The sequence below is a fragment of the Moschus berezovskii genome, chromosome 14 (assembly GCF_049115385.1).
Source record: "Moschus berezovskii isolate FMDL1 chromosome 14, NW_MosBer_1.0, whole genome shotgun sequence".
Lineage (NCBI taxonomy): Eukaryota > Metazoa > Chordata > Mammalia > Artiodactyla > Moschidae > Moschus > Moschus berezovskii.
In genome coordinates, this window is record NC_142473.1 from 32,095,824 (window position 1) to 32,117,185 (window position 21,362).

Below are 21,362 nucleotides of genomic sequence, written 5' to 3' on the forward strand. Positions count from 1 at the left end.
CACGTGGGGGCCGCGCGAGGGCTGTCTGCTTGGGAGAGATGGTCACCACCTCATTGGTCTGTGAATAAGGGACCCCTCACAGATACCTTGCTTATGGTTTGGGCCTGGGTGATACTGCCCAAATTCAACCAACATTCATGGAGTCCCTACTTCCATTTCTGTTACTCTGTTTGGCACTTGGGAGATAGCAGATTTTAAGACAAGATTCCTTCTCTGGAGACGCTCCCACACTTGTAAGGAAAACACACATACGAAGGCTGAATTATGGTGTGATGTTATGCATGGCACAGAGCGGCATGGATAAGAAAGGTCCTCATATAAAGCGTGACGGGAGCTGAAAGGGGATTGATGAGCTTGGAGAGAGTTGGAAAGGCTTCTCCGAGAGGAGGGAGTTGGGTGTTGAACACGAACATGGGTTCATCAGGTAGGAAAGGGGATTCTCGATGGGAGAACTGGCTTGAACAAAGGCCAGGAGGCAGGGAGGACTGTGGTGGGGTTTGGAGGTGCTGGCTCAGGTGATGTGGCCAGAGCTGGGTTGGGGTTAGACGGGATCCGACCTTGAGTAAATGCCTCCCACCTGGTTGCAGAGGAGAACCTTTGGCAGAAATGCTATTTTGGGATCATGGAGCTTGTAATCTGCTTCCTGTGGCAAAGGGCAGGTGGACTTCATAGCCCCTCTCGCCCTGGGAGGTATTAAAGGCAGCAGGACCCAGAGGCTGAGGTTAGGCTTGTCCTTAAGACGTAGGAAGCTTCACAGGCAGGCTCCAGGCTTTTGGAGGCCGAGAGCCAGGGGTTAGGTGTAGAAAGGGGAAGGCCTTGTGGTCCCGCCAGCAAACTTGCCTTTGCTTTGCAGTTCCCTGAAGGAGCAGCTGCAGAGAGCCACCGAGGAGGAGGAGACCCAGATGAGAGAGCAGGAGAGCCAGAGGCTGTCCCGGCTCCGCGCCCAGGTGCAGTCCAGCTCGGAGGCCGACGAGGACCAAATCAGGTGAGTGCGCACTGTGGGTGGCCTGGCCTCCCCGGAGGCTCGCTTCTCTCCACACCCCCCACCCCCCCAACACAAGTGCCCAGACCCACCCCCACCTCCCTTTCTGCCCAGGGCCGAGCAGGAGGCTTCCCTGCAGAGGCTGCGAGAAGAGCTGGAGTCTCTGCAGAAGGCCGAGAGGGCCAGCTTGGAAGAGAGAAGCAGGCAGAGACTGGAGCAGCTCAGGGAAGAGATGGAGGCTTCAGAGAAGAGAGAGCAAGCTGCCTTGAAGGTGGAGAAGGAGAGGGCCTTGCAGCAGCTGAGGGAGCAGCTGGAAGGGGAGCGGAAAGAAGTGAGTGCCCCCCTCTCCCCCTGTGTGTCCCTGGGGAGGGGCTGGGTGCTGAGGAAGAACAGCAGTGCAGGGGTCTGCAAGGAAGGGCACGGAGATGTTGGGCCAGCCGTTTGGGCCCATGTGGAGCCCGCTCGTCTCAGAGCAGATGCTGCCCTGGTCTCCACAGTGGGCAGAGGGCACGGTGGGGTCCAGAGGCCCCCCTCCAGGGCCTGTTGGGAGTTGTCAGCAGCAGAGTATAAGTTTGAAGGGAAAGGACCCGGGGGTTTGGGAAGACTCCACGACTGCAAGAACTAAAACCAGACCAGAGGTCTTGAGATGAAGGTGCAGTGTCCCCGTCCCTGTCCCTGAGGGGTAGCTGCGATGACCTCTCATCTCTCTCCTTCCCTCCCCTGCCTCAGAGCGAGAGGCTGGCTCACTCAGGGGTCTATTCTCCTTTGTCCTTGCTCCCTGCCCCTCCCATCCAGTGGTCTGGCTCTAGGTAAGAGGCTGAAGTAGGTAGTAGGTCAAGTGGAACTGGCGTTTTCTTTTGGTCCTGGGTGGAGTGTCAGTTCCCAGACCGAGGGTCACTGCTGCACATGCTCAGGGAGACGGTGCTGAGCCTCCTGGCCCTTATTCACAGGCAGGAGTGTGGCCCGTTACGGTGGTTTGGCCCAGAGGCCCGAGGGTGGAAGGGCCATGACCGAGCCTCACTGAAAGGTTCCCTGCACGGCGCTGGCCTCCATGTCCCCGTTTGCTTGCAGACTTGAGGGACAGCTGTTTTGGAGGAACACAGACACGCCTGCGGTTCCCCATGGCCCCTTAGCTTGGGGGGCCTTAGGGATGGTCTTCCTGGCTCTTCTTCGCCCCAGAGGCAGAGCCCGGCCGGCCTGCCCAGGCCCTCACAGGCCCTGTGTTGTACCCCAGGCGGCGGCAGCGCTGGAGAGGGAGCACAGAGAAGAGCTGGAGCAGCTCTCCTCCTCGCTGGAGGCCAAGCACAGGGAGGTGAGGGGCTGCGGCCCTGCCTGCCAGGCAGAGCCAGGCACGCTGGTCCCCGGGCTCTGAGCCTTCACGGCTGGCTGGTCGGCAGAACTACACCCCAACCCCATCCCTGCCACCAGCTTCCCTCTCCTGCAGCCCCGGGGGATGGCGGCTGGGGGCTGGGTCCCTGGGAAGTGGGTCGCCCACGGCCACTCTGTAGGGCCCTCTGAGGGTCACGCTTCCCAGTGCGGGCGCCTCCTCAGGTGGTCTCCAGCCTCCAGAAAAAGATGGTGGAAGCTCACCAGAAAGAGGAGGCCCAGCTGCAGGAGAGCCTTGGGTGGGCGGAGCAGCGAGCCCATCACAAAGCGTACCAGGTGCTGGAGTACGAACAGGAGGTGAGTGCCAGTCTGCTCCTTTCGCTCTGCTTTGGACGGCTCTGTTTTTATGCCTTAGTTCCCTGGAGGCCAAGTCCTTCTCCACCCCGCGCCCTGTACGTGAGTGGAGCGGGAGGGGGTGCTGGGTGTGGCCGTGTGTGTATGTGGGGACGTTGGGGGAGGCGGGCGTGTGTCGCACACGTGCGTGAGTCCTTCGAGTGCTTCAGTCCCCGGGAGCTGCTCCAGCCTCAGTCCCGCATGTTGCATCCCCGCCTCCTGCCCGGCAGCTCAGCGGCCTCCTGAGAGAGAAGCGGCAGGAGCTGGAGCGGGAGCACGAGCGGAAGATGGACAGGATGAAGGAGGAGCACGAGCAGGTGGTGGCCGAGGCCAGGCAGCAGTACGAGGCCGAGGTGACTGGGCCACATCCCCTGGCGCACGTGTGTGTGTGCACACAAACCCACACGCACCCACCCCCCCCCCCCCAGATGTCCAGAGGGCCTCGGAAGGGGTCAGGGGTGGTGGGAAGCGCTCTTCCCTGGCCCCCGGCAGTGGTAAAATCCAGTTTTGCCTTTGTACTAAAGCATTACGGGAGGCCTGCTCCTCCCTGCCATCAGGCTGCACTTTGCTCTCCTGTTAATAACAGCCGAGGTGTATTGAGCTTGTATGATGTGCCAGATGCATCCTGAGCTCTTTGCACGTTAACCTCATATAGTCTTCACAATACCCTTGGGTGGGGGCGTCCGGTACTATCCTTCTCTCCATTTTAAAAGGAGGAAACTGAGACTTGAGAGTAAGCAACTCCCCTAAGCCTCCCTGGCTGATAAGTAGAGGAGCTAGGATTCAAGCCAAGACTATCTGACTCAAGAGCCTTCAATTTTTAACCACCAACCCTTTGCCTCCAGGCCTATAGAAATTCCAGGACTCCAGGAAATAGATTGGCAAGAGCCAACCAATATTTAGATATTACCTGCTCATCTTCAGCTTCTGGCTTGGAGGGGAAAGTTCAGTGACTAAGTGGGCCTACGCTGGCATGCTCATGTTGGGGTGAACGACTGGGAGGGCTGTTGGCTGACTTTAGCCCAGAGCTGGATGGGCTTCTGTCCCCAGTTTCTAGGCTATGCCTCCAGAAACTTGAACCAGTATCCCAGACTCTGCACCAGGGCAGAAATAGCGGCCCAGAGGAAAATATAGTTGACTCCTTTCCTAAACCAATTCTGCCCTTGTTGAAGAATAGTGACATTTTAGTAATGACTTAAGGAAGGAAGGCTGCGTGTGTGGGGAGTGATAAGAGAGGCAGCTGTCTACACCAGGGATTTCTCAGGACATCTGTCCAGTGTTTAAGCAGCAGAGAAGGGGTGCAGACTTTCTGGGGACGAGACCACGTGGTCCTGGAAACCAATCTCTCCAGGAGCTGGCCTTAGAGGCCTGGTGGGGTCCCTGATCTTACTGACCTGAGGCGGCAGAGCAGTAGGTAGGGGGTGGCTCTGGTCAAAGGGTTGGGAGGGGCCGCCTTGGTTTCCCACTGACTGCCCCACCCTCGGTTAGGAGAGGAAGCAGCGGGCTGAGCTTCTGGGGCACCTGACGGGAGAGCTGGAGCGCCTGCGCAGGGCACATGAGCGAGAGCTGGACTTGGCGAGGCAGGAGCAGGACCGGCAGCTGGAGGACGGGCGGCGGCGGCACCTGGAGCAGGTGGGCTCCGGGCTGATGGTGCTTGGGCCCGCCCTCCCCGACCCCTCCACCCAGGCTAGAAGAGTGCTGGGGGCCGGCACTGCCACAGCAGCGGGGTGGAGCCTGACGGCTTCAGGGGTGGGGAGGTTTCTCGCTGGCCATCCCCAAGCCGGGGCATCCTTGCTCTTTTGTTTTCTGGGCCAAGGGGCATCCCCAGGACTAGAAGCGGTCAGTGCACCTTGGGCCTTGGGGTTGGTGTCTTGCCTCTGCTCGCCATCCCCCCTGAAATAAGCAAGGGGTGATGCTCTGCAGGGGGAGCCCAGCCCAGCTTGGAGCACACATGGTGTGGGGCACAGGGTCGCGAACTCCTTCTGGCCCTCAGCTTGGGCCTGGGCACTGGCTGCACTCCCATCTTTCTCTCCACCTACACTCCGTGCAGGAAAGGAAGCTCCAAGATTTAGAGGTGGAACTTGAAACCAGAACCAAGGATGTCAAGGCCCGATTGACTCAGCTGGATGTCCAGGTGCGGGAGTAGGGGCAGAGGACAGGCTCTCAGGTACCCTTGACCCGGAAGTCAGCTCCCCCAGGAGAGGCCCGGAGTTGGCCAGATGGCCAGACCTTCTGTGCCCCGCAGGAGGAGGCGGCCCGAAAAGAGAAGCAGCAGCTCCTCGACGTGCAGAGGCAGGTTGCGCTGGAGAGTGAGGTTCGTCCGCTTCTCCTTCTGTCCTCCCTTGTTGCACTTCCTTCCCCCTCCAGCCCCATGAGTTCCAAACTCTGTTGGCTTGCATACCACAGATAGCCTCTCTGCGAGACCGGCTGAGCAACCCTGGGGGCGGGGCCACGGAGGGGGAGGGGCCTGATCCAGCCTCTCCCCCAGTGCTTCCCGTTGTCTGCTGCTGTCTGCTCTGTGCCTCCCCTGTTGACTCCCTCCCAAGTCTCCAGGTCCTTCTGTCTTTCCTTCTGCTCCCCAGGAAGCCACAGCCACACATCAGCACCTGGAGGAGGCAAAGAAGGAGCACACCCACCTGCTGGAGTCAAACCGGCAGCTCCGAACAATCCTCGAGGAGCTTCAGGCCCGCAAGTTGGAGCTGGAGTCCCAGGTGGAGCTGCTGCAGGCCCAGAGTCAGAGGCTGCAGAAGCATGTCAGGTGGTCTGAACCCCTGCGCTCCGCCACCCCTGCGCCTCCCACCTGCCTTCTGTCCTCTGCCGCTTGGGGGTTCTCTCTTTGTGGCCCAGTTAGCAGGCAGAGGTGGAGCCAGGCGGAGGGGCTGTGTTTTGTAGGGACTTGGGTGGGGGGGCGGTTAAGAGGCTGTGACTAGCCCGGGTCCCGCAGTTCTACTGTCCCTGCCCCAGCCCTGCCTCAGCATCTTTGGCAGGATTGAAAGGATGGAGGTGGTTCTGCCCCTTCCCTGCTAGGAGTCCTAAAAGGTGCTGCCAGGCCTGCTTCAGCATGTGACCCCGCCTCACGAACTCCCCCCACTCCCCAATTTCCCATCACAGCGACCTGGAGGTCCAAGCTCAGAAGAAGCAGGACTTGTTGAAAGAGCTGGAGGTAAAGGATAGTAACGCTTCCCCACATTTGGAGCCCAGTCTCCTCCTTGAGGACCTGAGGAGATCCCCCCGGACGGTGAGCTTCTCTTGGAAGGGTCAGGGTGGCTGGAGTTGGGCAGGGCTTCACAAGGGGCTGGGTAGAAGAGGGGCCCCTGGGGGTTAGGGCTCCAGGAAGGGTCCTGATTATTCTGCCTAGGACTTTTTAGTCTCCTATTCTTATCATTCCTAGCTGTACTTCTCCATCAGTCAAATTATATCCGTAAGTGACTGGTTCTCGGTGGCTGGCAGAACCATTGTCTGGCCCACTAGGGGGGACTTCGGGGTCCATTGAGCCTGTAGTTATCTGATGTTGTTACATTCAGTGGGCGTTTTCTACTGCGGGTGTCTTACCAAACTAAAGAGGCATCCTTCTCTCTCTTCCCAGAGCAAGGAGACTGACTTATCCTTGGACAGGTGCGTTCCAATAACCTGCCCTGTTTTGGGTTGAGGATCCAGGAATGGTTGAGTGAGGACGTGCGTCAGGGCCGGGGACAGACGTGGGCCCATGGTCTCCAGCGGGGCTTGGTTCGAGGATAGGGGCTGGGGCACTGAGGAGTCTTCTGTGACAAGCCAGGAAGGTGCCCAGGTGATCACTGACACAGCACGCTAGCATGGAATGACGCTTGCTTGAGGGTCAGGCTGATGGGAGAGTCTGGCCGTCTCTGGAGGCCTCAGGCGTGGTCCTTGTCAGGGTCAGGGTGGGAGGACTGGAGTGCACAGCCTGCATGCTGCACACCGTGGGTATCGAGCAGCGGCGTCCCCACCCTCTCCTAGCCCTGCAGCCTGTACTCAGGCTGGACATCTGCTGGGGCAGTGCTTGCGATCCACAGCAGGAGTTCACAGTGCGTGTGTCCCCGCTCCACCCCCTGCCCTGCCCTTCTGCAGCACTCGGCACTACCTCTCTGCTGAAGGGGTGGCTCTCCGCAACGCCAAAGAGTTCCTGGTGCGACAGTCGCGCTCCATGCGGAGGCGGCAGACAGCTCTGAAGGCCGCCCAGCAGCACTGGCACCAGGAGCTGGCCAGCACCCAGGAGGCGGCCAAAGCTCCACCAGGCACCAAGGCCCTGGAGGAGGTCAGGAGCCCCCGGGGACTCAGCCAGGTGGGGGAGGCCGGGGGCAGGAAGCTGGCCCTCCCTTGGGGCTCGCCCTCAGTGGATCATGCCCGGGGCTCCCTCTGAGTGGTCAGGTAGGCCCAGGGTCACTGGACAAGTCTAGGGAGACCAGACAGGAGATGGAGGTTATGGATCACCACAAGGATGAAAGCTCCTTACACTAACCTGGCAGTGCAGAATGCTTTCTCTATTAGGAAGTCATTTGGGCCTCACAGTAAGTAGAGATGATGTACAGGGTTGTAGTGGTGTTCCCATTTTCTAGAAGTTCCACATTGCTTGGCCATTCCATCACACTCAAGACTTTACTCATAAGTGAAAATCTTGAGCACACTCAGCATAAGCTGAATTCCCTGTTTTCCTTCTCTGAGACCCTAATTTGTAATAAAAAGGAGACAACTTCATGGTTATTATTAGTGGGATCACACATCTCTTTGCCATGTGAGGATCATGGCAGAAGATTATATCTGGTCCCTTAGAGTTCTGATGGTGCTCAGAGCTGGTGAGGGATTGCAGGGCCTGTGGCCCCTAAGTCTGGCTGGGGCAGTAGAGGGTCAGAGGTCAGTACTTCTGGAGGGGCACCTGCATTCCACCCCCAGGGCCTGGAATTGCTCTGCTGAATCCCTGCTCTTAAGGAAGAGGGCAGTAATGGTAGTTGGAACAGTGATGATAATAATAACCATTTGTTTAATAGTAACTATTTATTAGGTGTGGGCATAGCGGAGGGCACATATCATACGTTATCTCTTCTAATCTTCAAGACCATATGGAAAGTTTTTTTTTGTTTTAAGATGAATATCCAGAGTTCAGTAATTTAAGCTCCCCCAGATGACCCATCCAACAAACAGCAGAGTGGGGACTCCTGCATGTGCCTGTGTGCTTAGTCACCGTCTTTCTCCTCCCCTTCCTCCCTGGCTGCAGGAGACCAGGCACCTGGATGAGATGAAGTCGATGCAGAAAGGCCAAGGCCTGCTGAAGAAGAAGGAGGAGAAGCTGCATCAGCTGGAGTCCTCTCTCCGGGAAGAGGTGCATCCCCGCCTGGCCCCAGCCTCCCTCTTCTGTTCCTGGGATTCGGTGGGGGTTCTTGGGTCCCGTGTCAGGGCAGCTTAGGTCCAGGATTGGCAGTGGGCTTGGGGCTTCTGAGCTGCTGAAAGTGGCTGTGACTTCAGCTTTGACTGTCGAGCACATTTAGGGGTTTGGTTATCTATGCCGAGACGTCCTGAGCAGACTTGGATCCTCTTGCTGAAGGTTCTCGGGAGAGGACTGGCCCTGCCCTGGTGCCCGAGGAGAGGTGTGCCTTGAGGGCCAGGAATAGAGGCTCCTCGGTTTCGCTGCCTTCCCTGGGCCTCGTAGGCTTTCCTCTGGATGCCTGAGATGTTGGTGCAGCAGGAGCTGGAAAGACACCGTGGGGAGTGTTTACCGGGGTGAGGGTGGGGGCCTGCTTGACCCTGGTGGCCTTACTGCCTATATCTCCAGGGCTGAGTTCTCTCAGCCTCACCTGCAAGGTAGCCTGTGCCTCTCCCAGAACTTGGGATCCAAAAAGCCTACCCACCAAGTCCTCAGCTGTCACGAGGGCAGAAAGCACAGGACAGATGCCGTCCTCAACTGCTGCATCTTCCCACCAGGCTTCAGATGAGGACACTCTGAGAGGACCCCCCACCAAGAAGGTGGTCACCTTTGACCTCAGCGACCTGGAAGATGGGAGCAGTGACAGTTCCGACTCCTGCCCCCTGCCTCACCGTGAGTGGGCGGGGGGAGGACCAGGGTGTCCGTGGGGACCAGAGACGCAGCCCCGCCCCACAGCCCTGCAAGAGAGGGTCCCCCCTGCTGTGCTGGTGTCTGGAGCAAGTGGTCAGCAAATGCCCTGGCAGGAGTGAGCTGGCTGGGTTTGCAGGGCCCAGAGGCTCAGGGGAGGCCTTCTGAGCGCACAGGGGACTCGCAGCAAGAAAAGCGTCCCTTTTGGCCTTTCCCATAGGGCCTCTTCCTTTAGACGCTCTGAAACACTGACGCCGTGGGGCTTTTGTTGAGAGGAACAGGGAAAGGGGTAAGAATGTGGGCCAATAGGGTGCAGTACCATCCAGGCCATTCTCTACCCTCTGCCTCTTCCCTTTGCAGTCAACCTGACCCCGAGCCCCACCTTCCCCAACAAGATCCACTACCTGAGCAGCTCCCTGCAGAGCATCAGCAGCCAGCTCAACGGGGTGCTCGGTGTCCTGGGCAGCCTCAACACCCAGCCACCACCACTTTTCACCTCCACGCCCGTGCCGCTCCCCACCCAGGCCTTCAGGAGCAGCCCAGCTCCCCCTGACCCCTCCGTGGCCCGGGGCTCAGCCTCGTCCCTGGCGCGGCCCACGTCTGCCCAGTGGACCTGGGACCCGGGGCTGGGCCCCAGGCTGTCTTCCTCTGTGGCTGAGACCGTGGACGACTTCCTGGTGGAGAAGTGGCGCAAGTATTTTCCAAGTAAGCCTCCCTCTGGGCTGTGTGCAGTTCTGGCTCAGCTTCCCCGCCTCCCTCCTCTGCCTGCCTCTCGCCCTCAGCTTTGGCGTGGCCCCCGGACTCTGAGGGTCCCTGGGAGGACCTTGCTGCTCACCCTGTGGCTGGAGGCCCTCTGGGTCAAGGACGGGTTATCTGATGGGGCCTTTATGATGGTTTCTAGAGCTCAGCTGAACCTAAGGTCGTCACTTGTCAGAGTTGTGATCGCTGCCATCTTGAGCGTTATATATTATGGGCTAGGCATTTTATGTATGGTTTTTCACTGAGTCCTTCTAATAACCCTCTGAGGTTATTCCACACTTTTATCCCCATTTTACAGATGGGGAAACAGACTCAGAGGTTAAGTAATATCCTCCAGTGTACCCAGGGAGCGAGCAACAGACTGGATTTTGACCCCATGTCTGTGACTCCGGGGTTTGTAGCCCTTTGGCTGTATGTGGCTTCCTCTGGTCTCCTGGCCCTGCTGAGGAATGTGAAAATCCATAAAAACAGTTATTTGAAGGAAGAACTTCTACCTTCTTGTCCCTACCGAAACTGAAAAATAATTTCAGTTTTAGAAATAAGCAGGACAGTTCCTGGGTACCATCTCTCTCTCACCTCCAACCTCAGAAACTTCCTGTTTTTGGTTTGGGGCACTGCCTTAGCAGTTTCTGGGTCGGGGGAGGCGAGAGGGGGCTGGCTTGGCTAAACTGTTGCTCATTTCTGAGTGCTTTCCTTACACTTTTCCAGCTGGTATCCCGCTCCTCAGCAGTGGCCCTGCCCCCTTGGGAAACAGGCTGGGCTATGTGTCTGCCAGGTAAGCCTTCCTGTGGGCTCAGGGTGGAGCCACGCTGTTCAGCGGCAGCTCGCAGGGCAGGTGGGACCTGGTGAAGGGACCAGAAGGCCCTGTCACATCACCTAGACATTAGGCAGGTTCCCCAGGCCATGAAGCCGCTGAGGTCCCAGTGGGGCCAGGCTGGCCTTACCTGAGCCAGCCCCATGAGGAAGCTTCCCGGTGGCACCCTGGAGAGAAATGGGATCTGGCCGTGGAGTGAGGCCTTTGTCTCTGCCCTGAGCTCTTTGTCTGCTGCGCACAGCTCCGTTCTTCCCCCAGACCTGCTGAGCAACAGCTGGAGGGAGTGGGGGCTCCCTGTGGGGGAGACAGATGGGCAATTATTGAAACCTGTTATTAATTTCCCCTTCATCTTATTCCTTGCCAAATGTACCCCCCTTGATGTGTCCCTGCAGGCCCCCAACCATAAGCACAGCCCCTCTCACTTTTTGGCCAGCTTAGGAGCTGATGCTGGGAAGGTATTTGAGTTGATAGAGAGGAAAGTGTTTGCTGATGAGATTGGCTGGGCCAGGCAGGCGTGGGAGCCCTGAAGTTGGGCGTATTCACCCAGGGTGGGGGCTCCACCCTCTTCCCTTTTGGAAACGGATGCTCCTCACCCCAGAGGAGCATTCTTGCCATGCTCCTGCATCCTCTCCCCTCCCCACAGTGAGCAGCTCCGCCTCCTGCAGCATCCCTATTCCCGAGTCCCCGAGGTGGGCACCTCCAACTTGCAGGACACGATCGCGGCTAACCGAAAGTGGCTAGAACATTACAAGAATGACCCCAAGTTGTATCCTTTTAGCTGCCTCCCAAACCCTGATCCCTTCCCGCTCTGCCAGGGCCGGTGGGCCCTAGGCGGGGTGGGGGTGTCCCAGGAGGGTCCCGTCTGGCCCGTGACTCCTCCCCAGCCGTGCTCAGCTGACTGCAGCGTTCTCCTTCACCTTGTGGCCAGACCTCTCTTCTCCTCGGTGCCCAAGCCAGCGGCTGGTTCCAGCCTCCTGCAGCTGGACCTGGATGAGAGCAACAGACTGAAAATCTATCACTACTGAGGCGCTGGGCTGGGGGGGCAGCCTGGCCTCTCCTGCACCCAGACGCGTGTGCCCTACTTGCTGCCTGCACTTTACTCCCTCTGATAAAGCGTTCTCCCGGCCCCGCTCTGTGCTGCTTGCCTCACTCGGAACTTAGAGGAACCGCGGGGCACCAGGGGAAACGGATGGTATGACCGGGAACAGTAAGCCAGCCCTAGACTGTAACATCTCAGGCTGCCCTGTGTGACTTCTGCGCAAACCTGGCGACACTGACGTGGGGCAGTGGGGACAGGGGCACCTTCAGGAGACAGGTGGCGCTGGAGGCGCTCCTGCTTCAGAGGCCAGGGGGACTCCTTTGGAGTGGAGTCGGTCTCTTGGACCTGTGGGGCCCACTTGGAGCTCTCAGGGTCACATATGTGGTCCCTCACTCCCCAGAACAAAGTCCCCTCAGCATGTTTGTACTCTGGGACCAGGGCCCGCCTCTCTAATACCTCAGCCCTGTAGAGATTGAGCTTTTTTTTTTTAATGTCCCCTTTCCTGAGCACTCTCTCACCTTTTGACTTATCTCAGGATTGGGCCCAGAGCCCTGTGGGCTGTGGCTGGAGGCTGGCCCCAGAAGTTTTGCCACCTGTCTTCCTTCTGCTTGTCCTGGGCTTTCCTCAGGGGCTGTCCTCAGGAGCACTTCCTTCCCCCTGCCCTGGGGCTCCTCCCCAGAGCATCCCAGCTACATTCTCAGGTCTCAGGCACCCAGCTTTCAGGAAGCCCATGAGCCACAGGAAGAGACCGGGAGGGCTCACCATGGTTTCCTCTTCCTGGATCACCTCGGGTATATATGTGCGTTGTTTCAGTCTGTCTTTTCCACCTGTGCCATCCCTGCTGCCCCTTCTCAGAGCCTGGAGGCTTGTTCTGAAGGAGGTGAGGGGCTGGGCCCGTGCCTGCTGTCTGGCACAGCACCCTGCCACCCTTATCACATCAGCGGGCTCCTCGAGGAGACATGCAGGCAGTGTTTAACATCTGCCCCATCGTTTAAATAAAAGGCCTCCCTTTTCTTGTCTTGAAAGCTGTGGGGGTTCCCCTGCCTCTCCAATGCATAGAAGCCACCTCTCTACCGTGCCGCCCATCTCTTTGGATGTGGAACTGAGATCCTTTGGCTTGTTTACCCCCAGGCACTTTTTCGGCCTCAGTCTACCACATAGGATGTCCATTTTCGTTCATTCTGTGTGTTTTGGGAATAGCTCTTGTGCTGCAACCAACTTTGGTGACAATCATGTGTTTTCTACATCAATTAAATCTCTGCAGGTCCATTTGCTACACAGTAGCTGTGTGAATGTGTCTCCTTTTTGAAGGCCTCTGCTTCCTTCTGCTTAAGAATAGAGGGAAGGAAATGAATATTCACAGAACACCTAGGGCTCCCCTGGTGGCTCAGTGATAAAGAATCTGCCTGCCAGTGCAGGAGAGACAGTTTGGATCCCTGGTTTAGGAAGATCCCACATGCTGCGGAGCTGCCAAGCCTGTGAGCCACAACTGCCAAGCCGGTGCTCTAGAGCCCATGCTCTGCAACAGGAGAAGTCACCGCAATGAGAAGCCCATGCACTGCAACTAGAGAAAGCCCACGCGCAGCAACGAAGACCCAGCAAAGCCACGCATAAAATATTTTTCAAAAAGAATACCACAGTATCGAACCGAATCACAACAAACCTGTTATGTAGTTAGTTTCAGCTCCATTTCTGTGAGTGAGAAAACCAGGGCTCAGAGGTCTTTTAAATGCCTGAAGTCCTGGAGTTGAACTCCTGGAGTTTAAATGCCTGATGCTCCCTATAAGCACAGAGCCTCACACCTGATGGCTGTGTCCTCAGAGCACCCTGCCCCCTGGAGCAGTGCTGTTCTCCCTCATCATGCCCCAGCTCCACCTCCCAGCCGGAGACTCACCATGCCATTTCCCAGGGGCTACTTGACCCTGTTTCTAAACGCAAAGGTGAGCTCCCTGAAGTTCTAAGCTGGCAAAGTCAGGTGGGTTTTTTTTTTTACTGCTCCAGTGGTGTGAATAGCCTGTGTGGTCTTGGATTTATAGCAACAAAATTGCCAGAAGAACTGCTGAGAAAGTTGCATTCCATGGACTTGAAAACAAAAACCAACTTAAAGACGAACATACAAAGATAGCTAGCCTTTTGAGTCTGAGCTGCTCTGAGGATTGGGGGGAGGAAGGTGCTGAGAGGAGCCTGCAGCTGACTTGTTCAGCCCACGCGGATCCGACAGCGGAGGAGGAGGCCCAGAGAGATTCCGGGAGAGGCCAAAAGTACAGCAGAGGTGAGACCAGACTGAGCAGTCCTGACTGGGGCTTCGGAAAGAGGATTTTAAAAAGGATATTTATTTTGAACAGGCTCTGCATTCACATGGCTTCGTATTTAACTGGTACAAAAGTCAGTTCATCCATGGGCCATCTTGAAGGTGACAAATATACCAGTTCTTTCTGGAGATTTTATGCAAATACAAAAAAAAATGGAAACTGTTCTGACTCACTTCCCTTTTACAGGTGGAATAAGGGTCATTCCTACTGTGGGGATCAGACAGTTTCCCAGAGCTCTTCTGTGATATGTTTATAGCCCCTCTACCATGGAAGCTTCCACACAGAAAGACTGTATGGGGAGTGGGGAAATAACCCTGGCCTTAGGACACCTGGGTTTACTTTTCGCTCCGACATTTATAAGCCCTGTGTCCTGAACAGGTCCTTTCTGGGCCTGTATCTTCCCTGGTCAAGAACTTGAAGCCCGAATGCACGGTCCAGGGATGAAGCAGGGTGGCTGTCTCAGATTTGGTGACTAAGAGGTCTGCCCTGGGTGGGGGAGCTGCCTCATCCAGTGGCCTAACACAGGGCTGGGGTGGAGAGGGAAGCTCCAGCAGCTTCTTTGGGGAAGGCAGTGAAGTGATGGTTTAAAAAAGCACCTGTCCTCAGCAGTGTCGATGAGCTTCCTCCTGCATCTCCAGTCTTCCTCTCCTGCTTCCCTGAGGCTTTGCCACCTCCAGCAGGTACATACATAAAGGGCCCAGGGAAGGGCAGTGTAACACCATTTTTCATCATGGAGGAGAGGGGAATCTGCTCTTGAGGGGTCCTGCTCAGGTTTAAATGCAGTGGAGGTGTGAATCAAAGGTTCCCACTTTATCCTCTCTGTGCCTTGAGTTTCAAATCTTTCAGTTCAGTTCAGTCGCTCAGTTGTGTCCGACTCTCCGCGACCCCATGAATCAGCACGCCAGGCCTCCCTGTCCATCACGAACTCCCGGAGTTCACTCAAAGACGCTTACTCCTTGGAAGGAAAGTTATGACCAACCTAGATAACATATTAAAAAGCAGAGACATTAGTTTGCCAACAAAGGTCCGTCTAGTCAAGGCTATGGTTTTTCTCGTGGTCATGTATGGATGTGAGAGTTGGACTGTGAAGAAAGCTGATCACCGAAGAATTGATGCTTTTGAACTGTGGTGTTGGAGAAGACTCTTGAGAGTCCCTTGTACTGCAAGGAGATCCAACCAGTCCATTCTAAAGGAGATCAAAATGGGGTTAATAGCAAAATGTAGCCAAACTGAACAACAAAACACTAAACAACCCAATTGAAAAATGGGTAGTAAGACCTAAATAGACATTTTTCCAAAGACAAACAGAGATGCTCATTATCACTAAGTATTAAGAAAAATGCAAACCAAATCTACAATGAGGTACCACCTCACATCAGTCAGAATGGCCATCACTAAAAAGTCTACAAATAACAAATGCTGGAGGGGGTGTGGAGAAAAAGGAACCCTCCTACACTGTTGGTGGGAATGTAAACTGGTGCAGTCAGTATGGAAAATAGTATGGAGGTTCCTCTAAAACCCTAAAAATAGGGTTGCTGTATGATCCAGAAATCCCACTCCTAGGCATATATCCAGACGGAACTATAATTCAAAAAGATACATGCACCCTTATGTTCATAGCAGCAGTAGTCACAATAGCCAAGAGATGGAAACAACCTAAATATCCATCAACAGATGAATGGATAAAGAAGATATGGTACATATACACAATGTAATACTACTCAGCCATAAAAACAGTGAACTAATGCCATTTGCAGCAACATGAATAGATGTAGAGATTATCATACTAAATGAAGTCAGTAAGAGAAAGACATACCATATGATATCACTTACATGTAGAATCTAAAATATGACATAGATGAACTTATCTGAAACAGAAACAGTCTCACAGACATAGAGAACAGACTTGTGGGACTGGGAGTTCGGGATTACAGATGCAAATGAGTATATATAGGATGGATAAATATCAGGGTCCTACTATATAGCACAGGGAACTATGTTCAGTATTCTGTTTTAAACCATAACAAAATAATTTGAGAAAGAAATATATAGCTCAGTCACTTTGCTGGATAGCAGAAATTAACATAACATTGTAAATCAATTATTAACATTTATAAATAAAAAAAAGATTTAAAAATAGGAGTATCTAGCCCATCAAGTTGTTACGAGGATTAAAGAAGTTAATCCATGTAAAGTTCTCAAAACAGTGTTCAACACATAGTAAGGGGAATGATGGCACCAAGATGGTGACATAGGGTATTCCTGACTTTCCCCCATTCACAACAGCAACTATCAGCTATTCATGGATAAGACGCCACTGAGAAAATCCTAGAACCTGGGAGCAAGGCTGGAGCACCCTCTGTACCACAGAGACCCAGGCATATTGCCTTCGAGGGGGTAAGAGGAACAGCTACACAATGACCACATTGCCCTCCCCCAAGCTGGCACAGCCCCACATGGAGAGGTCTCCCCTGAGACTATGGTTCCTCCAGAGGGATGGAGCCTGGGGGTGACATCCAGCACCCCCAGCATTGTGGGTCAGTTCATGGGAGACCTCGCTCTGGTTTCACCCCACTGGGATCACAGGAGACTGCGAGGCTCAGCCACTGGAAATCTGATGGAGAAGGTGGAGGGGCTTCCATGACTGCATCTTGGCAGACCAAATTTGTACCTGTAGAGTCCAATTGTAGTCCCAACCTGTGGCTTTGCTCATCTGCAGAGCAAGTCAATGGTGCCACATGGCCAGGGAACTTGGCAGAGTGCAGGTCTGAATGACTCAGATCCTCAAATGAGGAGTTCCACCAGCCCCGGAGCCTGATCAGCTCACTTCAAGGTGGGAGAGTTGAGTTATATAGTCCTGCCAGCTGTGGTGTCCCTCTCAGCCTCCCAGCCAGAAAGCCAGAAAGGCTGCTCAGGAAAAATCTCGGAGTTGTCTGAAGTGGGCCTCCCAGTCCCACCCAGGTGGGAGAACAGACATAGCCTTCAGTTCAGTTCAGTTCAGTCGCTCAGTCGTGTCCGACTCTCCACGACCCCATGAATCACAGCACGCCAGGCCTCCCTGTCCATCACCAACTCCCGGAGTTCACTCAAATTCATGTCCACAGAGTCAGTGATGCCATTCAGCCATCTCATTCTCTGTCGTCCCCTTCTCCTCCCGCCCCCAACCTTTCCCAGCATCAGAGTCTTTTCCAGTGAGTCAACTCGTCGCATGAGGTGGCCAAAGTATTGCAGTTTCAGCTTTAGCATCAGTCCTTCCAACATAGCCTTACCTGCTGCCAATTTGGTTTTGGGCCCATTAAGAGGAAGGGCTGCTTGAGAACACCTGAAAACTGCTATGTAATCCAGCAATGCTTGAGCCCAGAGGCAGGTGGGCAGAGCCGATCACCCCTAGAGCAAGGGCAGTAGCCCTGGTCAGGCCAGGGAACCTGGGGCACAGGTTGGCTTGAGACCACAAAGAGCCTTACTGGCCTTGGAGCTGTCCTCCCAAGAACAGCTGGGCAGATAAACTTAATTCATAGCTCCACTTTTTGCTAAATGCAGCCATTAGCGTGCCTGACCAGGGAACCCTCCCAGAGAGAGGCTGCATATAGCCCATCCAACAGTCCTGCTTACAGTGTCACTTGGACAAAGAGCACAGCCCGTGGCTTTCCCTGTCTTCAGAGCAAAGCTGCTGGCCTGACCTGATGAGGATATCCAGTGCACAACTTTTGCCTGATTTGGGTCCCCAAGTGAGGAGCCATGCAGGCCCTGGGTCCCATTCCTCTGTCCCATGAGGGCAAGAGAAGCTAAGCCATAGCCCCACCAACTGCTACATATAGTACCCAGCCCCACTGTGTAGGAAGCCTGACCAGAGAATTCAGGCAACTGCAGAGCCTATCCTACAGCCTCCTTTGGCTAGAGAACCATGCCAGCAGTCTTATCCAACTGTTCTTAGCCAGTGGCACCTCCTCCCCCAACTTCAGAGCTTAAACAGTTGCCTCAAACAGGAATAGATCCTATTAGGAGGCCTCACCTGCCCAAGGACATTACCAACAGATATATCCAGAGTTAAACTGAGCTGACAGGTGAACTGTCTCTGCCAAAGCAAACCTGCAAAGACTGGGAGACCTTACTTTGTGGGAAGATACCAACATAAATAATCAAGGATCATGAATAGGTAAGTATGAAACCAAAGGAAACTAATAAAGTTCTAAAAACTGACTTTAGAGAAATGGAGATCTATATTCTGTCAGACAAAGAATTCAGAATAATGTTCTTAAAGGAGTTTAGTGAGCTACAAGAATACAAGATGATTAAATGGAATTAGGAAAACAATGCATGAACCCAACAAGTTCAGAAAAGAAATAGAAACCATCAAAAACAAAGGAATCCTAGAGTTGAGAAATATAATGGAAGAATTCAATATAGAGTAAAAAAAAAAAAAAAAAGACAGCATTCAGAAGAATCAGTAACCTAGAAGATAAGAAATTTGAAACTGTACAGTCAGAGAAGCACAAAGAAAGGAAAAAGAAAGTGAAGAAAGCCTATGGAACTTATGGGACACAATAGAAAAAAACAATATTCACATTATGGGAATTCTGGAATGATAAAAAGAAATGGCTAGAAGGTATATTTAAAGCAATAATGGCTGAAAACTTCCAAAACCTCGGGATAGAAATAAATATCCAGATCCAAGAGAACCTCAAATAGGTTGAACCTGAATAGGGCTGCAGTGAGACACATTATAATTAAATTGTCAAAAGTCAAGGAACTTTTAAAGCAGCAAAAGAAAAGTTATGTATAAGGGGAGACTGTTTGCAAATTTCTCAACATAAATTTTTTAGGTCAGAAAAGAATGAGATAATATATTTAAAATATTGAGAGGGGGAAAAAAACCCACCTGTCAACCAAGAGTACTATATTAGATGAAACTATCCTTCAGAAATGGAGGGATAAAGACCTTCCTGAACAAACAAAAGCTGAGGGAATTCACCATTAGCCCTGTCCTATAAGAAAAGTTAAAATGAATTATTTGAGTGGAAATAAAAGGACTCTAGTTAGCACCATAAAAACTTAAGGCAGTGTAAAACTTGCTAAGAGTAAATATACAAAGTTAGATTTAGTAACAGTAGTGTGTAATTCACAACTCTGGTTTAAAAGTTAGAAAACAAATGTAGTAAAAATAACCATTTTAACAATATTCTTTTAGTTATACAATATAGAAACATGTAAATGGCAACATCAGTACTCTAAAATGTGAGGGGAAGAAGTAAAAGTGGCAAGCTTTGAAATTCTATTGAAGCTATCAGTTTAAAATAGAGTGTTACCACTGCTATACTTAAAATAGATAACCAACAAGGACTTATTGTACAGCACAGGGAATGCGGCTCAATACACTTTAATAATCTAAATGGGAAAAGACTTTGAAAAATAGATACATGTATATGTATCACTGTATACCTTGCTGTATACCTGAAATTAAAACATTGTTAATCATCTATACTTTAATATAAAAATTTAAATAAACAGGGAATTACGATTTTAAGATATTTTATTTAAGCCTCATGGTAACCACAGGGAAAAACCTGTAGTAATTATACACAAGAATGTGATAAAGAAGTCAAAACATTTTGATAGCAGAAGACATCAAAACACACAAAAAGACAGCAGAATAAGAAACAATGAACAATAGATCTAGAAAATGAAATGGAAGCAATAGTCCTTATTTATCATCAATTACTTTAAATGTAAACAGATTAAACTCTTCAATTAGAAGACACAGAATGACTGAATGGGAAAAAAAAGATCCAAAGATGTGCTGCCTTCAGGAGAATTATTTTAGCCTTAAAGCCATATAGACTAAGAGTAAAGGGATGGAAAAATGTTTCAAACAAATTGTAAGAACAACAACAAAGTAGGGGTAATTATACTTACATCAGACAAAACAGACTTTAAAAGTGATAAAGAGACAAAATCATTATATAATGATTAGGGGGACAATATATCAAGAAGATAAAGTAATTGTAAATATTTATGTGCCCAACATTGGAGCACATAAACACATAAAGCAAAAGTTAAGAACTAAAAGGAGAAATAAACAGCAATACAGTAGTAGTCAGGGTCTTTAATACCCCACTCTCAACAATGGATAGATCTGGACAGAGAATTAATAACAGTGAATTTGAATAAGACTAGACCAAGTGAACCTGACAGACATATATAGATGTTATATTGGACAATAGAATGTACATCCTTCTCAAGTGCACATGAAAATTTTCTAGGATAGACAGACCACATATTAGGTCACAAAACAAGTCTCAGAAAATTCATGAAGACTGAAATCATACCAAGTATCTTCAATGACCACAATGGTATGAAACTAGAAATCAATAAGAGGAGGAAAATGGAAAATTCACAAATACATGGAAATTTACCAACACTCTTCTGAATAACTATGGATCAAAAAAGAAATTAAAAGTGAAATAAGAGTACCTTGAGACAAATGAAAATAGAAACACAATGTATCAAAACTTATGCAATGCAACAAAAGCAATTCTAAGGAGGAAATTCATAACAATAAATGCCTACATTAAGATGCAAAAAAAAAAAAGTACAAAGAAATAACTTTATGCTTACTGTAAAGGGGGCATTCCTAGCAGAGCTGTCCAAAGGTGAAACATGCTGGCTTGGAAAGTGATGCATTCTCTATCAGGAGGTAAAGCATGTGAAGGCCAGGTAATCCTTACTTATTGCAGAAGAGAGTCAAGATTTGGATGGAAGTCTGAACTAGGTAACCTTGAAGGCATTTTTGAATCCTAAGAGTCACTGATTCTTAGAGACACTAAAACCAAACATGGATCACCTCCAGGGTAACACACATCTGACAGCTGTTGCCCTTTCTTCCTAGGAGTATTGCTGCCACTGCCCAGAAGACATGGATTCTAGGAGGAAGGACAGAACCCTGATTGGTTCTCTCACCCTCATCCTACAAACACAGTTACCCTCCCCTTTCTGAAGTCATCAGCTACTGTTCCCCAACACTTCACCTGCACAGGTGTGGGTGAAGCAGAGATGACATTTGTGGAGATGTCCTTAATCTGAGTTATGGAAGGAAGGTTTCTATGGGGGGTCAAGTTCCTCCTCATCTTCTGCGTAGTTAAGATGGTGCTAGCCGTTGTAAAGGTAAGCTCCGAAATCTCAGTGACTTAACACAAGTCAGTTTGTCTTGCTCACAGAAAGTCCGGTTGGCATTGGTGGGGGTGGGGGGGCACAGATCTGCATAGATGCATAGGAACCCAGGCTGACTGAGGCTCTGCCATCCATAGTAAGTGGCTTCTGAACTCACCTTGACATCCAGTTGGAGAAAGTGATGGGTGGCTAAGTCAGGCCTGAAAATAGCATGCATCACTTCTACCACATTCCACTGAACAGAACTTAGTCTTAGGGCCCTATCCAGAAGTCAGGGAACTAGGAACTGTAGTCACCAGCAGGGCAGCCACTTCCCAGCACCTATGTAGAGTATGAGTATGTGTGAGTGTGTGTGCGAGAGTGTGTGTGTGTGTGTGTGTGTGTGTGTGTGTGTGTGTGAATAGTCAGGCAAGCATTAGGTTTTGGTAGACAGCTAGCTGTCTATGATAAATTCTCTTCCCCCAGGCTTCCATTTTCAGGACTCTGACAGTTTGGACACGTAGCAG

The 21,362-nt window shown here is 52.0% G+C and overlaps 1 protein-coding gene across 10 annotated transcripts in view; it reads left to right on the plus strand.

The window, feature by feature from the left end:
* Positions 1–12,657, plus strand: part of CEP164 (centrosomal protein 164) — a 71,855-nt gene extending 59,198 nt beyond the window's left edge. For all 10 annotated transcript variants that reach the window (XM_088842955.1, XM_088842951.1, XM_088842953.1 and 7 more), the window contains 18 exons: positions 854–985; positions 1,097–1,313; positions 2,217–2,294; positions 2,534–2,665; positions 2,932–3,054; positions 4,190–4,333; positions 4,752–4,835; positions 4,947–5,015; positions 5,284–5,459; positions 5,813–5,939; positions 6,288–6,316; positions 6,788–6,974; positions 7,932–8,036; positions 8,636–8,750; positions 9,126–9,470; positions 10,233–10,299; positions 10,982–11,104; positions 11,267–12,657. In XM_088842955.1, coding sequence (XP_088699081.1) covers positions 854–985; positions 1,097–1,313; positions 2,217–2,294; positions 2,534–2,665; positions 2,932–3,054; positions 4,190–4,333; positions 4,752–4,835; positions 4,947–5,015; positions 5,284–5,459; positions 5,813–5,939; positions 6,288–6,316; positions 6,788–6,974; positions 7,932–8,036; positions 8,636–8,750; positions 9,126–9,470; positions 10,233–10,299; positions 10,982–11,104; positions 11,267–11,363 — 2,350 coding nt within the window. In that variant the 3' untranslated portion in view covers positions 11,364–12,657. The remainder of the gene's footprint in view (positions 1–853; positions 986–1,096; positions 1,314–2,216; positions 2,295–2,533; positions 2,666–2,931; positions 3,055–4,189; positions 4,334–4,751; positions 4,836–4,946; positions 5,016–5,283; positions 5,460–5,812; positions 5,940–6,287; positions 6,317–6,787; positions 6,975–7,931; positions 8,037–8,635; positions 8,751–9,125; positions 9,471–10,232; positions 10,300–10,981; positions 11,105–11,266) is intronic.
* Positions 12,658–21,362: the final 8,705 nt, after the last annotated feature.